Source organism: Micropterus salmoides, unplaced genomic scaffold (assembly GCF_014851395.1).
Source record: "Micropterus salmoides isolate LMB-PRFRI ecotype aquatic unplaced genomic scaffold, ASM1485139v1 Ms_hic_scaffold_12, whole genome shotgun sequence".
Classification (NCBI taxonomy): Eukaryota; Metazoa; Chordata; class Actinopteri; order Centrarchiformes; family Centrarchidae; genus Micropterus; species Micropterus salmoides.
In genome coordinates this window covers 16116160-16134667 of record NW_024040263.1, presented here as the reverse complement: position 1 = coordinate 16134667, position 18508 = coordinate 16116160, and the positions used below count along the sequence as shown (strand labels likewise).

General features: G+C 43.4%; 2 protein-coding genes across 2 annotated transcripts; one reads left to right on the top strand and one right to left on the bottom strand.

Moving 5' to 3' along the window:
- Window positions 1-9076: 9076 nt before the first annotated feature.
- Window positions 9077-11333, top strand: LOC119899199 (sialidase-3-like). Its single transcript, XM_038713674.1, has 2 exons — window positions 9077-9397; window positions 9529-11333. Exons 1-2 carry the CDS (start codon window positions 9173-9175, stop codon window positions 10456-10458), a joined length of 1155 nt encoding a protein of 384 aa, XP_038569602.1. The 5' UTR covers window positions 9077-9172; the 3' UTR covers window positions 10459-11333.
- Window positions 11334-16952: 5619 nt separating this feature from the next.
- Window positions 16953-18380, bottom strand: LOC119899196 (forkhead box protein D2-like). Its single transcript, XM_038713672.1, has one exon. The coding sequence runs from the start codon at window positions 18100-18102 to the stop codon at window positions 17188-17190; it is 915 nt and encodes a 304-aa protein (XP_038569600.1). The 5' UTR covers window positions 18103-18380; the 3' UTR covers window positions 16953-17187.
- Window positions 18381-18508: the final 128 nt, after the last annotated feature.

Sequence of the window (18508 nt, the reverse complement as noted above, 5' to 3'; positions counted from 1 at the left end):
TTTCTCATTTGTGGCATTTGTGGGCGCTTCCTTGTTTTTGGAAAGTTGTTTTTTGTAGACCCTCCCCGAGGGTACCTTAGCATTTCTTTATTGTAAATAAAACCCTGTATGTACTGTAAAATCTGTCTCCTGGCTTCCTTCAACCTGGAATGATTCTTTTATTGTCACTAACCTCCTCCTCCCCTGGATTCTCCACTGGAGGTTCATAACAATTTGGGGGCTTGTCCGGGATCCTTTTTCCCAAACATTCCGGGTTGCGGGGAAGCACTTGTTGTTTGTATTTGTGAACTGTTCGCATTGACTGTTGCGTGTGGGTTTTCACTGTCCAGTTTTTCCAGGGTAGACCTTTCCCCAGCTAGTTAGAAGTGTCCAGCTTGGCTGCCCAGCAGTCTTTCCATCGGGCACTTGGTTGTTATTTTTCCTTTATTATTTTCGGGGCGAATCCTGGGTGGGGAGCGAGTTCCCTGTCGGAGGTAGGCTTTCGGGGCCCTGGCCGCCGAAGTTTCGCCTTTAAAGTCGCCTCGAGCCCAGCATGCCCCAGAAGACAGCTTAGGCTAAGTTTTGGGTAGGCAGGGCCCTGGGGAAGGGGTTGCTCTTTTGAGAAACCTGGTGTGTGACTATTCTGTAGCCGACGCGGTTGTATTTTGGCTGCGTGTCTGCATACACTTGTTGTTGGTTGCACTGTTGTGTGGTGTTACTGCTTCCGTTGGTATTAGCCAGGTAGCAATTGCAGCAAAGATGGCTGTGTTTTGTTTGGAGGCGTTTGTAGCCAAACTTACGCTAGAGCAGCTGGATGGATGTATGAAAGCTGATCTGTTTGCTATCGCTAAACATTATGGGTTTTCTGTGTCTAATTCTCTGGTTAAAGCAGAGTTATGGGCCACTGTGACTGACGGGTTAGTACAGAGCGGTGTCTTGAGTTTGACAGATTTTCCCGCTGGGGCAGCAGCGAGGCAAGCTGCTTCTGTGGCAGAGGATGTGGCCACGCCACCTGATGAAGCGGATACACTCGGTGTGAAGCCGGGCGGGGGTAAGCAGTTCACCCTGCCGAGATATTATCCATTGTCCGTGGAGTCCTCCCCTACCTCTAGAGAGGACGCACGGTTGAAGGTTCGTTTGGCTCGGCGGGAGGAGCGCGAACGCGAGCACCAGCTCAGGAGGGAGTTGGAGCTAAAGAAGTTGGAGGCAGAAACTGCCATTAGAATGCGCGTGTTGGAGCTGCGGTCAGCGCAGTTCTCAGCCACCGCTGCCGGTACTGGGTCATCAGGAACTGCCCTCCCTAGTACCTTTGATGTAAGTAAACACATTTCTCTAGTCCCTGTCTTTCGTGAGACCGACATTGAGAGCTATTTCACTGCTTTTGAGCGCATTGCTGTTGCCCTGAGGTGGCCAAAAGACGTGTGGGCCATCCTGCTACAGTGTAAACTGTCAGGGAAAGCTCAGGAGGCTTGCTCATCGCTGTCTGTGCAGGATAGTCTCTCCTATGAAAAAGTTAAGAGCGCCATCTTGCGGGTGTATGAGCTGGTGCCTGAGGCGTACAGGCAACGTTTCAGGGCTCTCAGAAAAGGGGTAGGCCAGACTTACATTGATTTCGCTAGAGAACAAGGGATTTTGTTTGATTGGTGGTGTGCTGCATGTAAGGCCGATGATTTCTCCTCAGTTCGCGAGCTGATGCTGTTGGAAGAACTGTGTGTCGGAAAAGACTGTTGTTTATCTCAACGAACAGAAAGTAACCACGCTGCAGCAGGCTGCTACGCTTCCTGATGAGTTTGCCTTGACGCACAAGAACACGTCTATCAGACATTACTCGTCCCCTTATGATGATGCTGTAAGGAAGCCCAGCACCACTCAGGGTACTCGTGTTGGCTCAGGGGCACAGGTGGACAAGCATTGTTTTTTTTTGTCATAAACCTGATCATCTTATTGCAGAGTGTGCTCTCTATAAACGAAAGCCCCAGCCTCCAGTGGCTAAACCGCCAAAAGGAGTTGGGTTGATTAAGACTGTGTCTCCCTATGATCGTCAGCTGGCTGTGGGGGAACCTGATGAATGTTTCAGGCCTTTTATTTCCAAGGGACTGGTATCCCTCACCAGTAAACCTGATGATCAGCGCCCGGTCACAGTGCTGAGGGACACGGGTGGCTCACGCTCATTTATCTTAGCTAGCGTACTGCCATCGAACCCTCAATCTGCCCGTGATGTGAGCGCTGTAGTTTGAGGTATCGGGATGAGCTTTGTACCTGCTCCTTTACATTCTATTCATGTGCAGTCCAAGCTAGTGTCTGGTTTCTTTCCCGTCGCTGTTCGGGTCTCATTTTCCTGTTGATGGTGTAGATTTTATCCTAGGAAATGACATTGCTGGTGGAAAGGTTTTTCCAGACCCAGAGATGGTGCATACTCCTATCCCTGAAGTTGAATCTGATGAGTTGGTTCAAAAGCACCCTGGAGTGTTTTCGGTCAGTGTGTTGACTAGGGCGCAAGCGCGTAAGCAGACCCAAGGGGTGGATCTTTCAGATTCATTGTTCCCCTCTGTGTTTAGGGAGGACCAATTGCCCTCTAGTGGTGGGGCAGAGAACTGTCTAACACAGGTGCCTGTAAGTGCTGCCTCCTCAGTCACTGTTCCTGAGAGAACCTTGCCATTAACCCGCAAGTTCCTTATCAATGCTCAACAGAGTGATTCCTCCCTGGCAAAATGTTTTACTGCAGCTGGGTGTGATGCTAGTGAGCGAGCAAGTCAGCAGCATTTTCTCGTTGAGGATGAAGTGTTAATGCGCAAGTGGGTTCCTCATGGTGGGACGGCCGATCTGACTGGGGTTCGCAACACTGTTTATCAGGTTGCAGTTCCGGTGGGGTGGTGCCGGCATGTGCTAGAGCTAGCACATGAACACTTGTGGTCGGGTCACCTAGGCGTCGCCAAGACTTACAACCGTGTGCTTAGACATTTTTTCTGGCCAGGCATGAAGGCTGATGTAGCGCACTACTGCAGAACTTGCAGTACATGCCAGATCGTGGGGAAACCAAACCAGATCGTGCCACCTGCCCCACTGCATCCAGTTCCTGCTGTTGGTGAACCATTTGAGCATGTCATTGTGGATTGTGTTGGTCCCTTGCCTAGAACTAAGTCATGGAACCAGTTTCTGCTAACTGTGATGTGCGTGTCCACCCGTTTTCCTGAGGCTGTGCCCTTAAGAAAAATTACCGCTACCGCCATCATGAAAGCTCTCACAAAATTCTTCACCACCTTTGGACTGCCGAAAGTTGTTCAAACCGACCGAGGTACCAATTTCCTTTCCAAGACTTTCCGTCAGACGTTGCAAGCACTGGGAATTTCACACTCCGTTTCTAGCGCTTACGACCCGGAATCACAAGGTGCACTTGAGTTGGCACCAGACGCTCAAGTCCGCGTTGAAGAAATTCTGCTATGACACAGGAAGAGACTGGGATGAGGGTTTGCCGTACATGCTCTTTGCTGTGCGCAATGCTAGGCAGGAGTCTTTGGGGTTCAGTCCGGCTGAGCTCGTATTTGGTCATAACGTGCGGGGACCACTTAAGGTGTTGAAGGAGCAGTTAGTGTCTGGCTCCTTGACGAAAATGAATGTATTGGATTTTGTGTCCCAGAACAGAGAGCGGTTGCACCGTGCCACCTCCCTGGCAAAGAAGGCTCTGGCTCTGGCACAAGAAGGCATGAAGCAGCGGTTTGACAGAAAAGCAGTCGAATGGCAATTTAAACCAGGAGAACAAGTGTTGGTTTTACTGCCTGTGCTTGGAGCTGCCCTCTCTGCCCGTTTTTCCGGACCCTATGTGGTGGAAAACAAGGTTTCAGGGACTGATTACATCATTCACACACCTGACCGTAAAAGAAAGAGACGCCCGTGTCACATTAATATGTTGAAGCCCTATCATTCCAGAGAAGCGGCTCAGGAGAAGCAGGAAGAAACTCCGGAGACTACTGCTCCAGGCAACCCCTCCGTTTCCTTGGTTTGTGGCGGGGCTGAACCTGATGATGGCTTAGCAGGGCTCGATGAAGGTCACCAGGGTGGTAGGTTGCCCAATTCAAAGCTCTTGTCTAGCCTAGAGGCACATTTGTCCTACATCCCCCCGAACCAGCGTGATGATGTAATGGTGTTGATAACCTCTCATCTCCCTCTGTTTAGCGATGTGCCATCCCAGACCTCTGTACTGCGTCACGATATCGACGTTGGGACAGCTGCCCCCATAAAGCAGCATGCATATCGTTGTCCGCTGGCTAAGAGAGAAATGATGAAAGAGGAAGTTGATTACATGGTACGAAATGGGTTAACCCGACCCAGCTGTAGCCCATGGAGTTCCCCATGTTTACTTACTCCTAAGTCCGACGGTACACCACGTTTCTGCACAGACTTTCGTAAGGTAAATGCAGTGACAGTCCCAGACTCGTTCCCGTTGCCCAGGATGGAGGACTGCATAGATAGTATTGGTCCCGTGGAGTACATCACTAAGCTAGACCTGCTAAAGGGTTACTTGCAGGTGCCATTAACCCCTCATGCATCCGATATCTCTGCGTTTGTTACCCCAGATGACTTCATGCAGTACACTGTTATGGCCTTCGGGATGAGGAATGCGCCTGCAACATTCCAACGAATGATGCATATGGTATTGGGGACTGTCCCAAACTGCAATGTTTACTTAGACGATGTGGTAGTGTACTCAGCTGACTGGACTGGTCACCTGTCGACTTTGGCTGCGGTGTTCCAGAGGTTAGCAGCAGTGTCACTGACACTAAACTTAGCTTAGTGTGAGTTTGGAAAAGCCACGGTGACATACTTGGGTAAAGAGGTATGCCACGGCCAGGTCTGTCCTGTTAACGCCAAGGTTTCTGCTGTGTTAACGTACCCAGCCCCCGCGACCAGACGTGAACTCCGTCGTTTCCTTGGTATGGCTGGTTATTACAGGTGTTTTTGTAGAAACTTCTCAGTAGTTGTCGCCCCCCCTGACTAGCTTAGAAGGGCGGCTGTGGCTCAGGAGGTAGAGCGGGTTGGCGAAGTGTCCTTGGGCAAGATACTGAACCCCGATTTGCCCCTGGCGGCTATTCCGCCAGTGTATGAATGAGTGTGAATGTTAGTTTCCGTTTGAGCACAGTGTATGAATGTGTGTGACTGGTGAATGCAGATGTAGTGTAAAAGCGCTTTGAGTGGTCGAAAAGACTAGAAAGGCGCTATACAAGTACGGAGCATTTACATTTATGTAGTCCCACAGTCCTGTTTGTGTGGACGGACGAGTGTCAACATGCTTTTGAGGCAGTGAAATCTCTCCTTTGTTGTGCCCCAGTCCTGGCCGCACCAAATCTCTCTCTCCCCTTTAAGCTCGAGTTTGACACAAGTGCCACCGGCGCTGGAGCTGTGCTGTTGCAGGATGGAACAGGAGATGTGTGCCATCCGGTTAGCTACTTCTCTGTCAAGTTTAAAAAACATCAGCTAAACTACTCCACCATAGAGAAGGAGACCCACGCATTGCTGCTCGCTCTGCAGCATTTTGGAGTCTATGTTGGTTATAGCCCATCTCCAGTTGTTGTCTTCTCAGATCATAACCCTCTAGTTTTCCTGTCCCAAATGTATAACCACAACCAACGCCTGATGAGGTGGGCTCTGTTGGTGCAGGGTTACAACTTGGAGATCCGGCATAAGAAAGGGGCTGACAACGTAATAGCCGATGCATTGTCCCGCGGGTGAGATTTCTTTATTCATCTTCTGGGGAAAGATGTTTGAGAGTGGGTGGGAGTGTTTGGTTTTTTTGCCAAGTGGTAGGAAAGAAAAAAGCTGTGACTGTGAATTAGTCAAACCCCTAGTTTGATTTTATGGGGGGGAGTGTTACGGCCCTTAAGCCGTGTGTGTCTGTGTACTGCTGCTCGTCTGTGCTCTGCAGGTCCTGCCCTTCCCCCCCCTCTGATGTTGCAGCCAGGAGGCTAGGGTGCACACCTGTCCCCAGTTTACAATCAGCGGGAGCGCAGGAGCCGGTATAAGGAGCAGAGAGCAGGCAGACTGGGTGTGGAGAGTGGTGGAGTGCAGACGGCATGGAGAGCTGGGTGAAACTGCAGTGCAGCAAGTGACAAGTCTGAACCTTGTGGTGGGGTTTACTCCCTCAGTGGAGGGAGGGTGGTAGTCATTATTGTATCCTGTGTTATTTTTTCATTCGTGGCATTTGTGGGCGCTTCCTTGTTTTTGGGAAGTTGTTTTTTGTAGACCCTCCCTGAGGGTACCTTAGCATTTTTCTTTATTGTAAATAAAACGCTGTATGTACTGTAAAAATCTGTCTCCTGGCTTCCTTCAACCTGGAATGATTCTTTTATTGTCACTAACCTCCTCCTCCGCTGGATTCTCCACTGGAGGTTCGTAACACAGACACTCAACAACGTGCTTCTCCGTGAGCTCTCTGAACTGGAAACAGCTTCACTGCAGCACAGCTGCCGTCTACAAATGCGTGAAGCAGCATGAACACGTGAAACGACAGTATGCCAGAGCACTTTGTCTAGACGGCAGCACCGCAAATCGTGTTTACTTTCTGTCGCCACACAAGAACGGCACATTATCAGCATGAGGACACGTAGTCCGTTAAAATGTTTATTGCTTTCATGTTAAAAGTAGGCTAATTTCTGTCCCGCTGCTGTCATGGTAACGTAACGTTACACCGCGTGTCATCTACTGTTCGGCCGTTTCATATTTTCTGTTTATTTAAGGCAACATATGAGCGAGAAAACAGCTGAAACTGAAAGTGCAGACATCTGTGTCTGTACAGTCTGTGAGTCCTTTCAGGTGTTCACTGATGCAGAAATACATTTGATCATACTGCATTACTCAATATTGAAATGAATCCATGTCAGAAACATTTAAAGTTTTAAGTAAAGTAGCCTAATTAATGTCCGTTATTGTTATTATCACAACACAGCAGTGACGTGGAAATTTTATTCATTTTAAGATTTGCTACTATTGTCATTATTCTAATGTGCTTCATCAGGATGATTGAATAAAATATAGATTTATTTATTAGACATGTTTTTGCCTGTACCCTCTTGGGCATGAAGTTCACCAGAGCTTTCAGGTTACCAGTAGTCCTCTTCCACTCCACCATGACGACATCACGGAGCTGTTGGATGTTAGAGACCTTGCGTTCCTCCACCTTCAGTGTGAGGATGCCCCGCAGATGCTCAACAGGGTTTAGGTCTGGGGACATGCTTGGCCAATCCATCACCTTTACCCTCAGCTTCTTTTGCAAGGCAGTGGTTGTCTTGGGTTTGTTATTGTTGAAATGTTATTGTGAGCCAGGTTCAGGTGTGAAGAAGTTTTGGAGACTGATGAAGACTTAACATAGCATGGTTTATTGAGCCCGACCAAGGAGATACAGTGCCAGCATACAACATGTGAACACGTCAAATGCCAACACCAAATCTGAAGGATAACTTCTTGTGGTCTCTTTTATGTTTCTGTCTTCCCCCTAATGCCTGTCGAGTTTCTCTATTAGGTCACCTTTCACCTAGAACAACTATATATCTGATGTTTAGACTCCAATGCTTCATCATATTGGAATCTCTCACTTTCCATTAGTTGGACTCTAATCTGGGAGCCAGTAGTTCTTGTAAACATTCTTGTAGGACTCAACCTTGTAAGATTCCCAGAGAACACTGATATCTGCTAGCCTGACATCTGAGCTACTGTCTCTAACTAATCAGTCTATTGTTGTCTTCCTGATGAGGACAAGTACGTGTGAGAAATACCTAAAGCTATAATGTCAAACACTTTACGCTACATTACTCTAAGCTAGACCTGTCTTACCTTTCCCTGTTACATCAATTAAGACACCTAAGAAATATTCTCAACAGTTATCATGTTGGAATACTGCCCTGCGGCACAGTCTCTGAAGGGAAGGGGATCATGCTCTGTCACAGTCCATGTTGGCATTCATGGTTCCCTCAATGAATTGTAGCTCATGCAGTACTCACTTTTGTTGCCTGCGGTTTAGACATTAATAGTTGTGTTATTTTGAGGGAACTGCAAATTTACACTGTTATACAAGCTGTACACTCACTACTTTACATTGTAGCAAAGTGTCATTTCTTCAGTGTTGTCACATGAAAAGATATAATCAAATATTTACAAAAATGTGAAGGGTGTACTCACTTTTGTGAGATACTGTACATACACTGAACAAGATTATAAACCCAACATGTTTTTGCCCCCATTCATGACCTGAACTCAAGACTTTGTCTATGCATACAAAAAGGCCTATTTCTCTCAAATATTGTTCACAAATCTGTCTAAATCTGTGTTAGTGAGCACTTCTTTGCCGAGATAATCCATCCACCTCACAGGTGTAGCATATCAAGATGCTGATCAGACAGTATGGGTATTGCACATGTGTGCCTTAGGCTGGCCACAATGAAAGGCTACTTGCAATCCTGGTTGTGTCTGGTTGTAATTTCACATTTACTGAAGCAAACAATAACATTGTTTCTTAAAAGAAACAAGAAGGTAGTTTTTTCCACCTGACTATATTCCCATAAATGCATGGATTTAAGACATAAATGAAAGTCTTACGTAAACTTACTTTCCTGACATTCCTCCAAGTATATTATTAACCAAACTTGTTTTGGTTCTGCTCCAGCCAGGATGTGGAAATTTATTTTCTTCACTTACCAACTGGATATAATGACTTTAACTCCCACAAACAGTTTTTTTTTTTTCTTCAGAAATGACTAGTGAGGTTTAAACTGTAATAAAAAATAAATAAAGACCACTCCCTCATACCCAGGTTTATCTGTAATTTTACATTTACTGATGCCTGGCAGTTTGGTCCTGAAGTATTATAAATAATAAAATACAATCAAATATTATTCCACCTTGTATTAAGCCTGACTATGTTCCAATCATGAAGTGGATACTCATATTTTTTTCCCTCTTTGCTTTCCCTTGTTTTATCACTAAGAGAAGGACAGGAAAGAAGGAAAATCAACCCGCAGAATGTTATCAGTGTTTGGACAACAGGTTTCCGTTTTCAGTGCAATAAAGACCCCTCCCTCATTCACACACTGAACCACCTAGTCAGAAAACCCCCAACAGACAAACTCTGCTGATCTTGGAGGAGTAAGCTGCATTTCTTGCTTTCTTATAAATTGTAAGAGCATTTTACACACAGACAACAACCATGGGCAACAAACAGTCAAGTCATTGTGATCTAAAGACAGATAAGAAAACTCTCTTTAAATCCAAAGTGTACAGGATTCCTGCTCTTTTGTATGAGAGACAAAGTGAAACTTTTCTAGCCTTTGCAGAGCAGAGGAAGACTTCAGATGATTCCAGCACAGAAATGTTGGTCATGAAAACAGGAAAGTTGAAGAAGGAGGAAAGCTCTGATGTGAGAACGATTGAGGTAATTATCCCAAGTAATTGTTTCATTGTTGAATTACTTTTACAGTATATATATGTATATACAGTTTAACTTTCAACTACATCAAAACTGCTTTATTTTATTTACACATATCTGAATAATATCCTTTCTAGTGGTCAGAGCTCAAACTGGTGAAGGAGGCACATATTGATGGGTACCGTCCTATGAACCCCTGCCCGGTTTATGAGAAAACCAACAAAATACTTTTCCTGTTTTTCATCTGTGTTGAGGACGCAATCACAGAGCAGTATCAGATAAAACACTCAGACAATAGGACCCGTCTCTGCTACATCAAGAGCCAGGATCTCGGACAAAATTGGAGTGAAGTGACTGATCTGACTGACGAACTGGATGAAATCAAGAATTGGGCCACATTTGCTGTTGGGCCAGGCCATGGTATTCAAACAGAGAGTGGTAGATTGATTGTTCCAACTTATGCTTATATCAAATCTAAAAAGTATCATTCCTATTCACTATCCCTGTATAGAGATAAGTCTGATAAAAAATGGAAGTTTGGCAAAATGCTTAAAGATGAGTCACTTGAATGTGAAATAGCAGAGGTTTCTGATGACACAGGCCTCAGTTACATCTACTGTAATGGGAATGTTAAGGGAAGCTATCGACTGGAAGCTCTTTCTAATTATGATGGAGATAGTTTTATCAACCTCCCGTGTGCTAAAAAGCTTGTGGAAACAGGTACAGGATGTCAGGGAAGTGTGGTCTCCTTCCCAGCTCAAAGTGAAGCTGCACATGCAGATGGTAATCCAAACCAGAATCCAAACAAGTGTCTTCTCTTTACCCACCCAAGTCATAAGGCCAAAAGGGTTAAGTTAGGAGTGTATCTGAATAAGTCTCCAAAAAACCCAAATGCATGGAGCAAACCCTGGATCATCAACAGTGGACCCAGTGGTTACTCAGACCTGGCTTACATTGGTGATGGTTTGTTTGCATGTCTGATGGAGTGTGGGGAGCAGAAAGAAATTGAGCAGATAGCCGCTGTAGTTTTTAGCTACAATGAAGTCAAGCAGGGCATTGGAGAGTAAAAATAAATTGCTTTTAGATGACAAGACATATGGGGGGTGCTATATATTTATTGTTATTTTTGTCAACAAAATCCCAGATAATATCAAGATATCATTTTGTAAACATTGCACACTCCTACATGGCACCTTTCTCTGTAATACAAACCATATAGGCTTTTTTTCTTCATATGAGACTTAAAGTGGTAAAGTAACCTGTTGTGTACTACAAGTAATATTATCACACTGAAACGACTACTGAATATATTCAAAGTGTTGCATAATGATTTACAATCTAAGTTACTATCCATTAAATGTATTGATTCTGCTTCAATTTTGATTTTAGCTGTAATGACCATTAAAATCATGTATGTTACTGTACTTGTCTTTTATGCCTCTAAGATGTAATTCAAAAGATGTTACTGACACAGAGTTTATATTGTTTATTGAATCTAAACAAGAAAACAAATGCATGGGATTAGGCTAGTTGAGCTTTATTGGTTATCTAAATAATATATACATTTTGCACACTTGTATGCATTCATGTGCTTAAAGGGGGCATGCTTTTTTATGATAAGTTCTTGTGTTTCAAATTGTATTGGCACTATCATTTGTAACAAGTGGTTTGCATGTGTACTGCTCATGTAAATGTAGTATTTATCTACAGCAGAACAGCAGAAAACTACTTTCTGTTTTCAATGGAAATACAGTGACATACATTTGTGGGAGGCAGGATGTCATTCATCAACACCACATCACTAATTTGTTGAACATAAACTCTATTGTATTGATTTGTCTCTTCAAACCCTGACTCTGTTTGTAATTTTACATTTAGGCCTACTGAAGCCTATGATGGCAGTTTGGTCCTGAAATATAATAAATAATAACATACAGTCAAATAGTAGTCCACCTTTTATTAAACCTGACTATGTTCCAGCCATGAAGTGGATTCTCATCTTTGCTATTCACAGACAATAACTGTGGTTAACAAATACCCAAGTGTTATATGAAGACATACAAATATCGTCTTTAAATCCAAAGTATACAGGATTCCTGCTTGTGAGGTTTAGGCTGTAATGAAAAATAAAGACCCCTCCCTCATTCACAAACTGCACCACCCAGTCTTATATAAGCCTCAGCAAGAGGAAGCTGCATTTCTTCCTTTCTTACACATTACATGACAACAGTCATGAGCAAGAAAACCCCTCATGTCAGGTCTATCAGGTCTTTAAATCCCGTAAAAATGCAGTTTACAGGATTCCTGCTCTTTTCTACGAGAGAAAAAATTAAACTCTTCTAGCCTTTGCAGAGCAGATGAAGACTTCAGATGATTCCAGCACAGAAATGCTGGTCATGAAAACAGGAAAGCTGAAGAAGGAGGAAAGCTCTGATGTGAGGACGATTGAGGCAGTCATCCCAAGTAATTGTTTCATTGCTGAATTACTTGTAAATATTCTGTTTAACTTTCAACTGCATCAAAACTGATTTGTTTTACTGACACATCTCTGAATAATATCCTATCTGGTGGTCAGAGCTCAAACCAGTGAAGGAAGCACATGTTGATTCGGTACCGTCCTATGAACCCCTGCCTGGTTTATGAGAAAACCAGCAAAACACTTTTCCTGTTTTTCATCTGTGTTAAGGACGCAATCACAGAGCAGTATCAGATAAAACACTCAGACAATAGGACCCGTCTCTGCTACATCAAGAGCCAGGATTTCGGACAACGTTGGAGTGAAATGACTGATTTAACTGACACACAAATTGAAATTAAGATTTGGGCCACATTTTCTGTTGGGCCAGGCAATGGTATGCCTTCCTGGTTTCAATGGAAATACACAACACTGACTCCAATCAAAGTCAACTCCCTGTAAAACCACAACTTGAGACAAGAAGGCAAATGAAATGGCTTTTCTAGGATTAATGATGTAAAGAATCCCTTCACAGTGGGTTTACTTATTAGTCAACGAAAAGTGTTTTATTGATTTAAAAGTGAGTGAAACGACTGTTTCTTGTTTTCAATGAATAACAAAGACAACTATGACACTTATATTATTATCCTTTGTTCGAAAACTATCCCACCTTAACACGACATATATATTCACAATGAGGCACCTGGTTTGTGGTAATTTGAATAATTGTAACTCTGGTGTTATGGAAATATGTACAATGTCAACTGAAGAGATAAAGACCTTAAGGCCTCAAGGTTTGTCCTTTTTTATTACCTGATCTTAGGGCAGTCTTGAAGAGGACTGAAGACCTTTATGTGCGAAGCTGACAGGTTATGATGTAGATGTGTATGAATATGACTGGCAGCCACCTGACTAATAAGGTATGAATGAATCAGCTGATTCCAGTGAGCTAATGCTAATGAACTAATGCTATGCTCAAGCATGTGGTTAAATATCTTCATATTATCATTGTCACTGTGAGCATATTAGCATACTGATGTTAGCACTGAGCCTAAGTACAGGCTCACAGCTGCATGGCTGTAGACTTGTACTGTGTGGCCTATCCAGAAAATAAACTCTAATTGAAATAAAATACATTTGTATATCACATTTTGTCATTTGGGTGAAATGTTCCTTTAGCTCATGACTTTAGGTGTTGCATGGTGGGAAAGATGCCAAGAAAAAACAGCACAAATGCCAGGAATAAGTTTCAGGAGAATAAAAGAAAAAGAAACTGAATCCAAATGTCCCTTCATCAAAGAACATCAGTGAGCCTGTAGCAGTCCTGGTGTTTGCTCTTGGTCCACCTCTGTCAATTGTTGAACAAGAAACATCAGTGTTTTGGGAGATGTGTGGTAAAAAAGCCCCTTCATTGCACAAAACACAGAGACACACAAAGAAAAATTCTCAGATGTGTTGGATCAGTTAATGGGTGACTGCGGCTGAGATGATTACGTCATGTCTCCGGCTCTCTGCTTTGGCTGCTGTCAGTGTCCTCTTGTTTGGAAGCTAAACACAGCTGGAAAAATGCAATCTTCTCATTTTCTACTTTTGTTGTGGTTTAATTTCAAGGCCCGACTATAATTGGACACATTTGTCCTTAACTCACACACCCACACCTCTGAATGAGAGCTGAGTTCTGATAGCAGCGTTTTGGATGAAGCTTGTCAGTGGAAATAACATGGATTGTCACCTTGACCTTACATTCGTCTGTCATTCTCTCTCTACCTCAAGGACTTTTAGTTTCTAGATGTTAAGGTGCATTCCCACCGAAAGTGAATCTAGCGTTTTGGGTGGCTTCATTAAATACAAAGTCAATGCAAAGACGTAAATTCCTGCGAATTCGCTCCGGGCGGCGCGAATGAGGTGTTTGTCGCGCAATTCGCTGGTTTGCGCGAGTTCAAATTTTTCAACTTGGGTGAGAAATTCGCTTGAAGCGATGTTGCGAAAGCCTATCAGCGGTGAGATTGTCCAAACGTCACCGGTGGCTTCGGAGCGTTGTTTGGAGAGGACCAGGCGAGCAGTGTAATGACAATCCACTGGCCGACGGGGAGCTGCTAAAGAATGGGGAAGTGGACGGGGAGTAGCACTGCAGCTTTCGGAGAAATAAACACCCGTAGTAGTCTGAATTCTGCTCTAACAACTACGCCGTTTACCAGCGGGAGGAGGTCATAGTTAACTGGTTTTATTAAATTAGCTTTTTACTTTAGTTTTTGGAATTACAACTTGATTTATCTTCACTCGCGCTTGTCGGCAGCTAGCTTCTGTGCACATCCGGTTCCACTGTTGTTGTTAGCGTCAGATGCTGGACTACTACTTAATTTTATATAGAAACAGGACAAAGCTGGACTCGCTTTCTGGAGAGAAGAAAGCGAGGAAGTTGAACTACCTGGTGAGTTTAGAAAATGTGTGTCTGTAACTTTATTCCAGCTGTCGATGTACTTAGCATAGCATGTACTTGGCATAGCATAGCCCTGATCGATTCGAACTCCATTCAGAAAACACGTATTTTAAAAGTTGTCGTCTTCCTGACTTGCTGACAGCGGCAGACAACGGCATCATATTGTAGTTATTTTGGCATCAGTTTGATCTGTTTATTGCAATTAAATCACAGCCAAGGGTTTACTTTGTGTTCATATAGCTGTAGTATCCGCGGGCAGCGTTTATTCGCTTAAAACGCGTGTGTGTGAACACTCAAAATGTCCAGCGGTCAAACTCACGCGAACAAAGCGAGGCGAATATTAAATTCGCTGTCGGTGTGAACGCAGCTTTACACTCATTTACTTTGTCTTTTGTATGGAAGCCCGTCTCCGCCAGGAAAAAAAAACAAGAAAAGATGATAAATAAGTACTTTTGTGCAGCTTTTGGTAAGTCAATATTATGTGACAGTAAGTGAAAGGTCTTATGTTTTGTCTAATAATTTTGACTTATCATGAGGATATTTTTCACATGACTAGTTTTTTTCTTCTATTGGTGGAAATGGACTTCCATAATTTTGCTATACCATTCCACTCTTTCAGTACACTCTTATTATACAAACATGTGGATCAACTATGAGCTCATGGGTGGCTCTGCTGGTATACGGGTCTGTCATCTGTCCGATGAAAGTGTTTGAAGAGGGGTCCCACTTTCTTCAAATATAGATCATGTTTCCTGTCACAGCGCTCAGGGGTTCTGGCTCACACATCACTGACTGAATTTAATGGGCCACACTTCATGGAGATATGTCTTTTTCTGTTTTTCAAAGAGGGTAAACGGGACTATGAATGTGCCTGTGCACTGTAATTGAATAAAAATCAAATATGACTGTGTGCACCAGGAAAAGCAAACTGCTCCCTGAGGGGTTATTTAGGTGGAAGGCAATAGAAGGCAGAAGACCTGCTCTGCTATGAGATCCTGGGAGAGATTTCCTCCACGCATTTACCAAGAGTGTTCTTCTGGAGTGGATCCATTTAAATACTGTGCAGGAATTGTTCCAACCTCTTTAGCAAGATTCATCCATCCATCCATTCATCCATCGTCAACCGCTTCTCCTGCCTTTAGGGTCTCGGGGTCTATAGCAAGATTGTACTGTAAAAATGACTCTAAAACATGTAAAACTGTACATTTAAATGTATAAACTTATGTTGACAGACTGAAATAAATGCCCTTGCGCCTTCAAGTGTTTCAAAATTTTTTTAGACGTTTTCAATAAAAGGTCAATTTTAAGACTGTAAAATAGAAGAAACTGCTTAGTTATCATACTAGATATTATAAATTGTGGGTTTCCTCTGGTGAGGAACGTTATTTTGCAATGATGGACTTGACCACACTGCAGGAAAGCAGAACAACATTAAATGCAAATTTGTTTTAAATTGTTGTTTACCCAATGATGCTGCTCCTTTTTTTTTTTTTTATCTACATCTGTTATGTCCAGTGTGGCAACACACCCACATAAACTCACAGATACAAAGTTTTTTTTATATAAGTAATCTATACCTTGTGTACTTTTCCCTCAAGTATCTACTTGAAAAACATACAGTAGGCTATATAATGAGCTTTATGTATTTATATAGAATAAACTAACAGATTAAAGCCACTGGAAGCTACAACATTAAAACAGTGATACTATACAGAAATGCATCACTCTGAAAAAGAGAAATGCCATTCTGCATCATGATTAGTTTACCTTTAAAATTTAAGAATGCTTTACTGCTCATGAATCTACTGTAATTAAACAAAATTATGACTGTGTATTTTTTCAGCTGTGGTATTGCTAAATAATCCTCCTCCCCAAAACCGAACGTATACTGCCGCTCATATTTCCACACAGGGAAAAAAAGTGGCCTACATCAATAAATGCCAGCGGTACAGTTTTAACTTGTAATAATACCTGACGGTCAGATGATCAGATGTATTTTCTAGTCATGCTGAACACTGCTGCGGTCATGTGCTACTTATTTAGGCTGCAGAGGCTCAGAAGACCAACGTGTGTTGTAAAATGAAGGCCCTGTTTTGACTAAAGGAGGCCCACACACACACCTAAAAGCACAATTAACTAGGAAGGGAAAATGTGCACATGCTCAGATCTTTTGTGCCCTCTTGTGTTGACATCCCTAAACTTATAACAATGCTCATCAATCATCCACAGCTAGGCCTAAATAAATGCAGCAAACGATATTGTTTGCGTCCCAACAAACAATATCCATTTCTTTTTCAAGTCAGACACGTGTAGGTACGTTAGAGCAATTCCGTAGGTCTATGGGATAAATTGACCCAATATACCCATTTACCTAAGAGATTGGGCTTTTAGTGGCTCTAAATTTCCTATATCACCATTTTATTTATTATAGACCTAGGCTACTACTTTATTTTAATTTTCTTCGTTCTGATGATAACACTAAAACGCCAAAATGCTGCTATTATTATTGTATAATTTGTTGTATTGTGTAAATGATATTTAGAATAGTCCTATAGAATAAATAAATTTATTTTTGTATACATTTCTTTGACTTTATACTGCGCTTCAGTTCCTACAAATCGTTCACTTATGTCAAGTCTTAAATTTCGTAAACAAAAACAAGAATAGTCAATTAATCACGTTTTTATTCCAAAAGAACTGTAAAATATCAGTTATTCAAAAACATTTGCTTCTAGCAAGCACATAGTTGGCTAAATATAGTGGCCTGTTTGCAAGAGTAGGCCATCATTCAAACCTGTAGTATTAGAATGTACCATGGCTTTATTTATTCTCAGGCCGAGAGGAAGACGATTCAGTTCACCTCACCGTAAGTTCACCACAGGCGGACAGCATTAGGCGACATTAAATTAAATTAGATGAAACTTTTATGATCCCAGTGGGGAAATTGGACAGCTGAGAAACAGCGTAGCTGGGAATCATTCCGTGCAGCGAGACAGCAGGCATGAGCGAGGAGTTTGGAGCCAAAGATGGGACGGCGGCGCAGCGTCCCGGGTCGAAATGTTCAAAAGTCAGACAAGGGAAATTCTTGGAGAGGAGCGAGGAGAGCGCAGGTATGATGCTGCTTACAGGCGGGATACTGGGACTATTGTGGGAGCTTAAACGACTTCTTATGCCCAGGTCGTGGTACAAATCAGGACCCTGGAGACCAGAACCCATCCTGTGCGCTCCGAGCAGAGGGAAAACGGGCAGCAGGCTGCGCTCCAGCGCCCTGGACTCCTTCAACGCTCCCAAATAGAAATGCTGCCTCTTGAAGCGTTTCCTCCGCCGAAGAAAACTCCCGTTTTCAAACATATCGGCCGACATGGGATCCAGGGTCCAATAATTTCCTTTGCCAGGGTTCCCAGGCTCGCGGGGCATTTTCACAAAGCAGTCATTTAGAGACAGGTTGTGTCGGATTGAGTTTTGCCACGCAGGGAACTTCTCCCGGTAATACGCAAAGCGCTGGCTGATAAAATCGCATATCTCACTGAGGGTGAGTCTCTTTTTTGGGCTCTGGAGGATGGCCATGGTGATGAGTGCGATGTAAGAGTATGGGGGCTTCACCGAGGCGGCTCTCCTGCCTGGACCGTCCCGTACCCGGTCTGCAAAGTCTCCCTCCTCCCGGACTTCAGGAGTGTAGGATGAAGCGTTTTGCTCGAAGTCGGCATTCTCCTTACTCAACACTGACAACCCTGTGTTCTTCGCATCTGCACCACAGTCTGCCTGTCCCTCCACGTCAATGTCAGTGTCCTCCATGAGTTTGCTGTCCAAGGTCATGGTCCAGAGTGTCCGGTGGCAGGGCGGCCCCAACAGGCGAGATTAGCGCCTGTCGCAGACCCCCTTCTCCTCTTTCATTCACAAAAAGCTGACTGCATCTTTGACTTTTTAGCCTCCCAATCTAAACTTTCTCCTCCTCCTTTTGCAGACAGTCCGTCTTCATCAAACAACAGCAGATTCAAACCTGAAGCAATGAGCTCTGAATGAAAGCTGGAGCTTCAGATTAGGAATGCTCTTTCCTATGCTAGATTCATTTATATTATAGGTATGCTGTACTTCATTTATTTTTAATTGAAGCCTACCGGCTCAGTTTATTGGCTCAAAAATGATTCCCACTGAATAGTATTTAGATGAGCTACCAATAACACACTGTACAAATACATAAGAATTAAGCCCTATTCAAAAT

What these genes read in the sequence shown, in the direction of transcription:
- LOC119899199 (XM_038713674.1), top strand. Translation starts at nt 9,173, where the DNA reads ATGGGCAACAAACAGTCAAGTCATTGTGATCTAAAGACAGATAAGAAA. An exon ending in CTGATGTGAGAACGATTGAG is followed by an intron (nt 9,398 to 9,528) that starts GTAATTATCCCA and finishes TATCCTTTCTAG; the next exon opens with TGGTCAGAGCTCAAACTGGT.
- LOC119899196 (XM_038713672.1), bottom strand. Translation starts at nt 18,102, where the DNA reads ATGACCTTGGACAGCAAACTCATGGAGGACACTGACATTGACGTGGAG.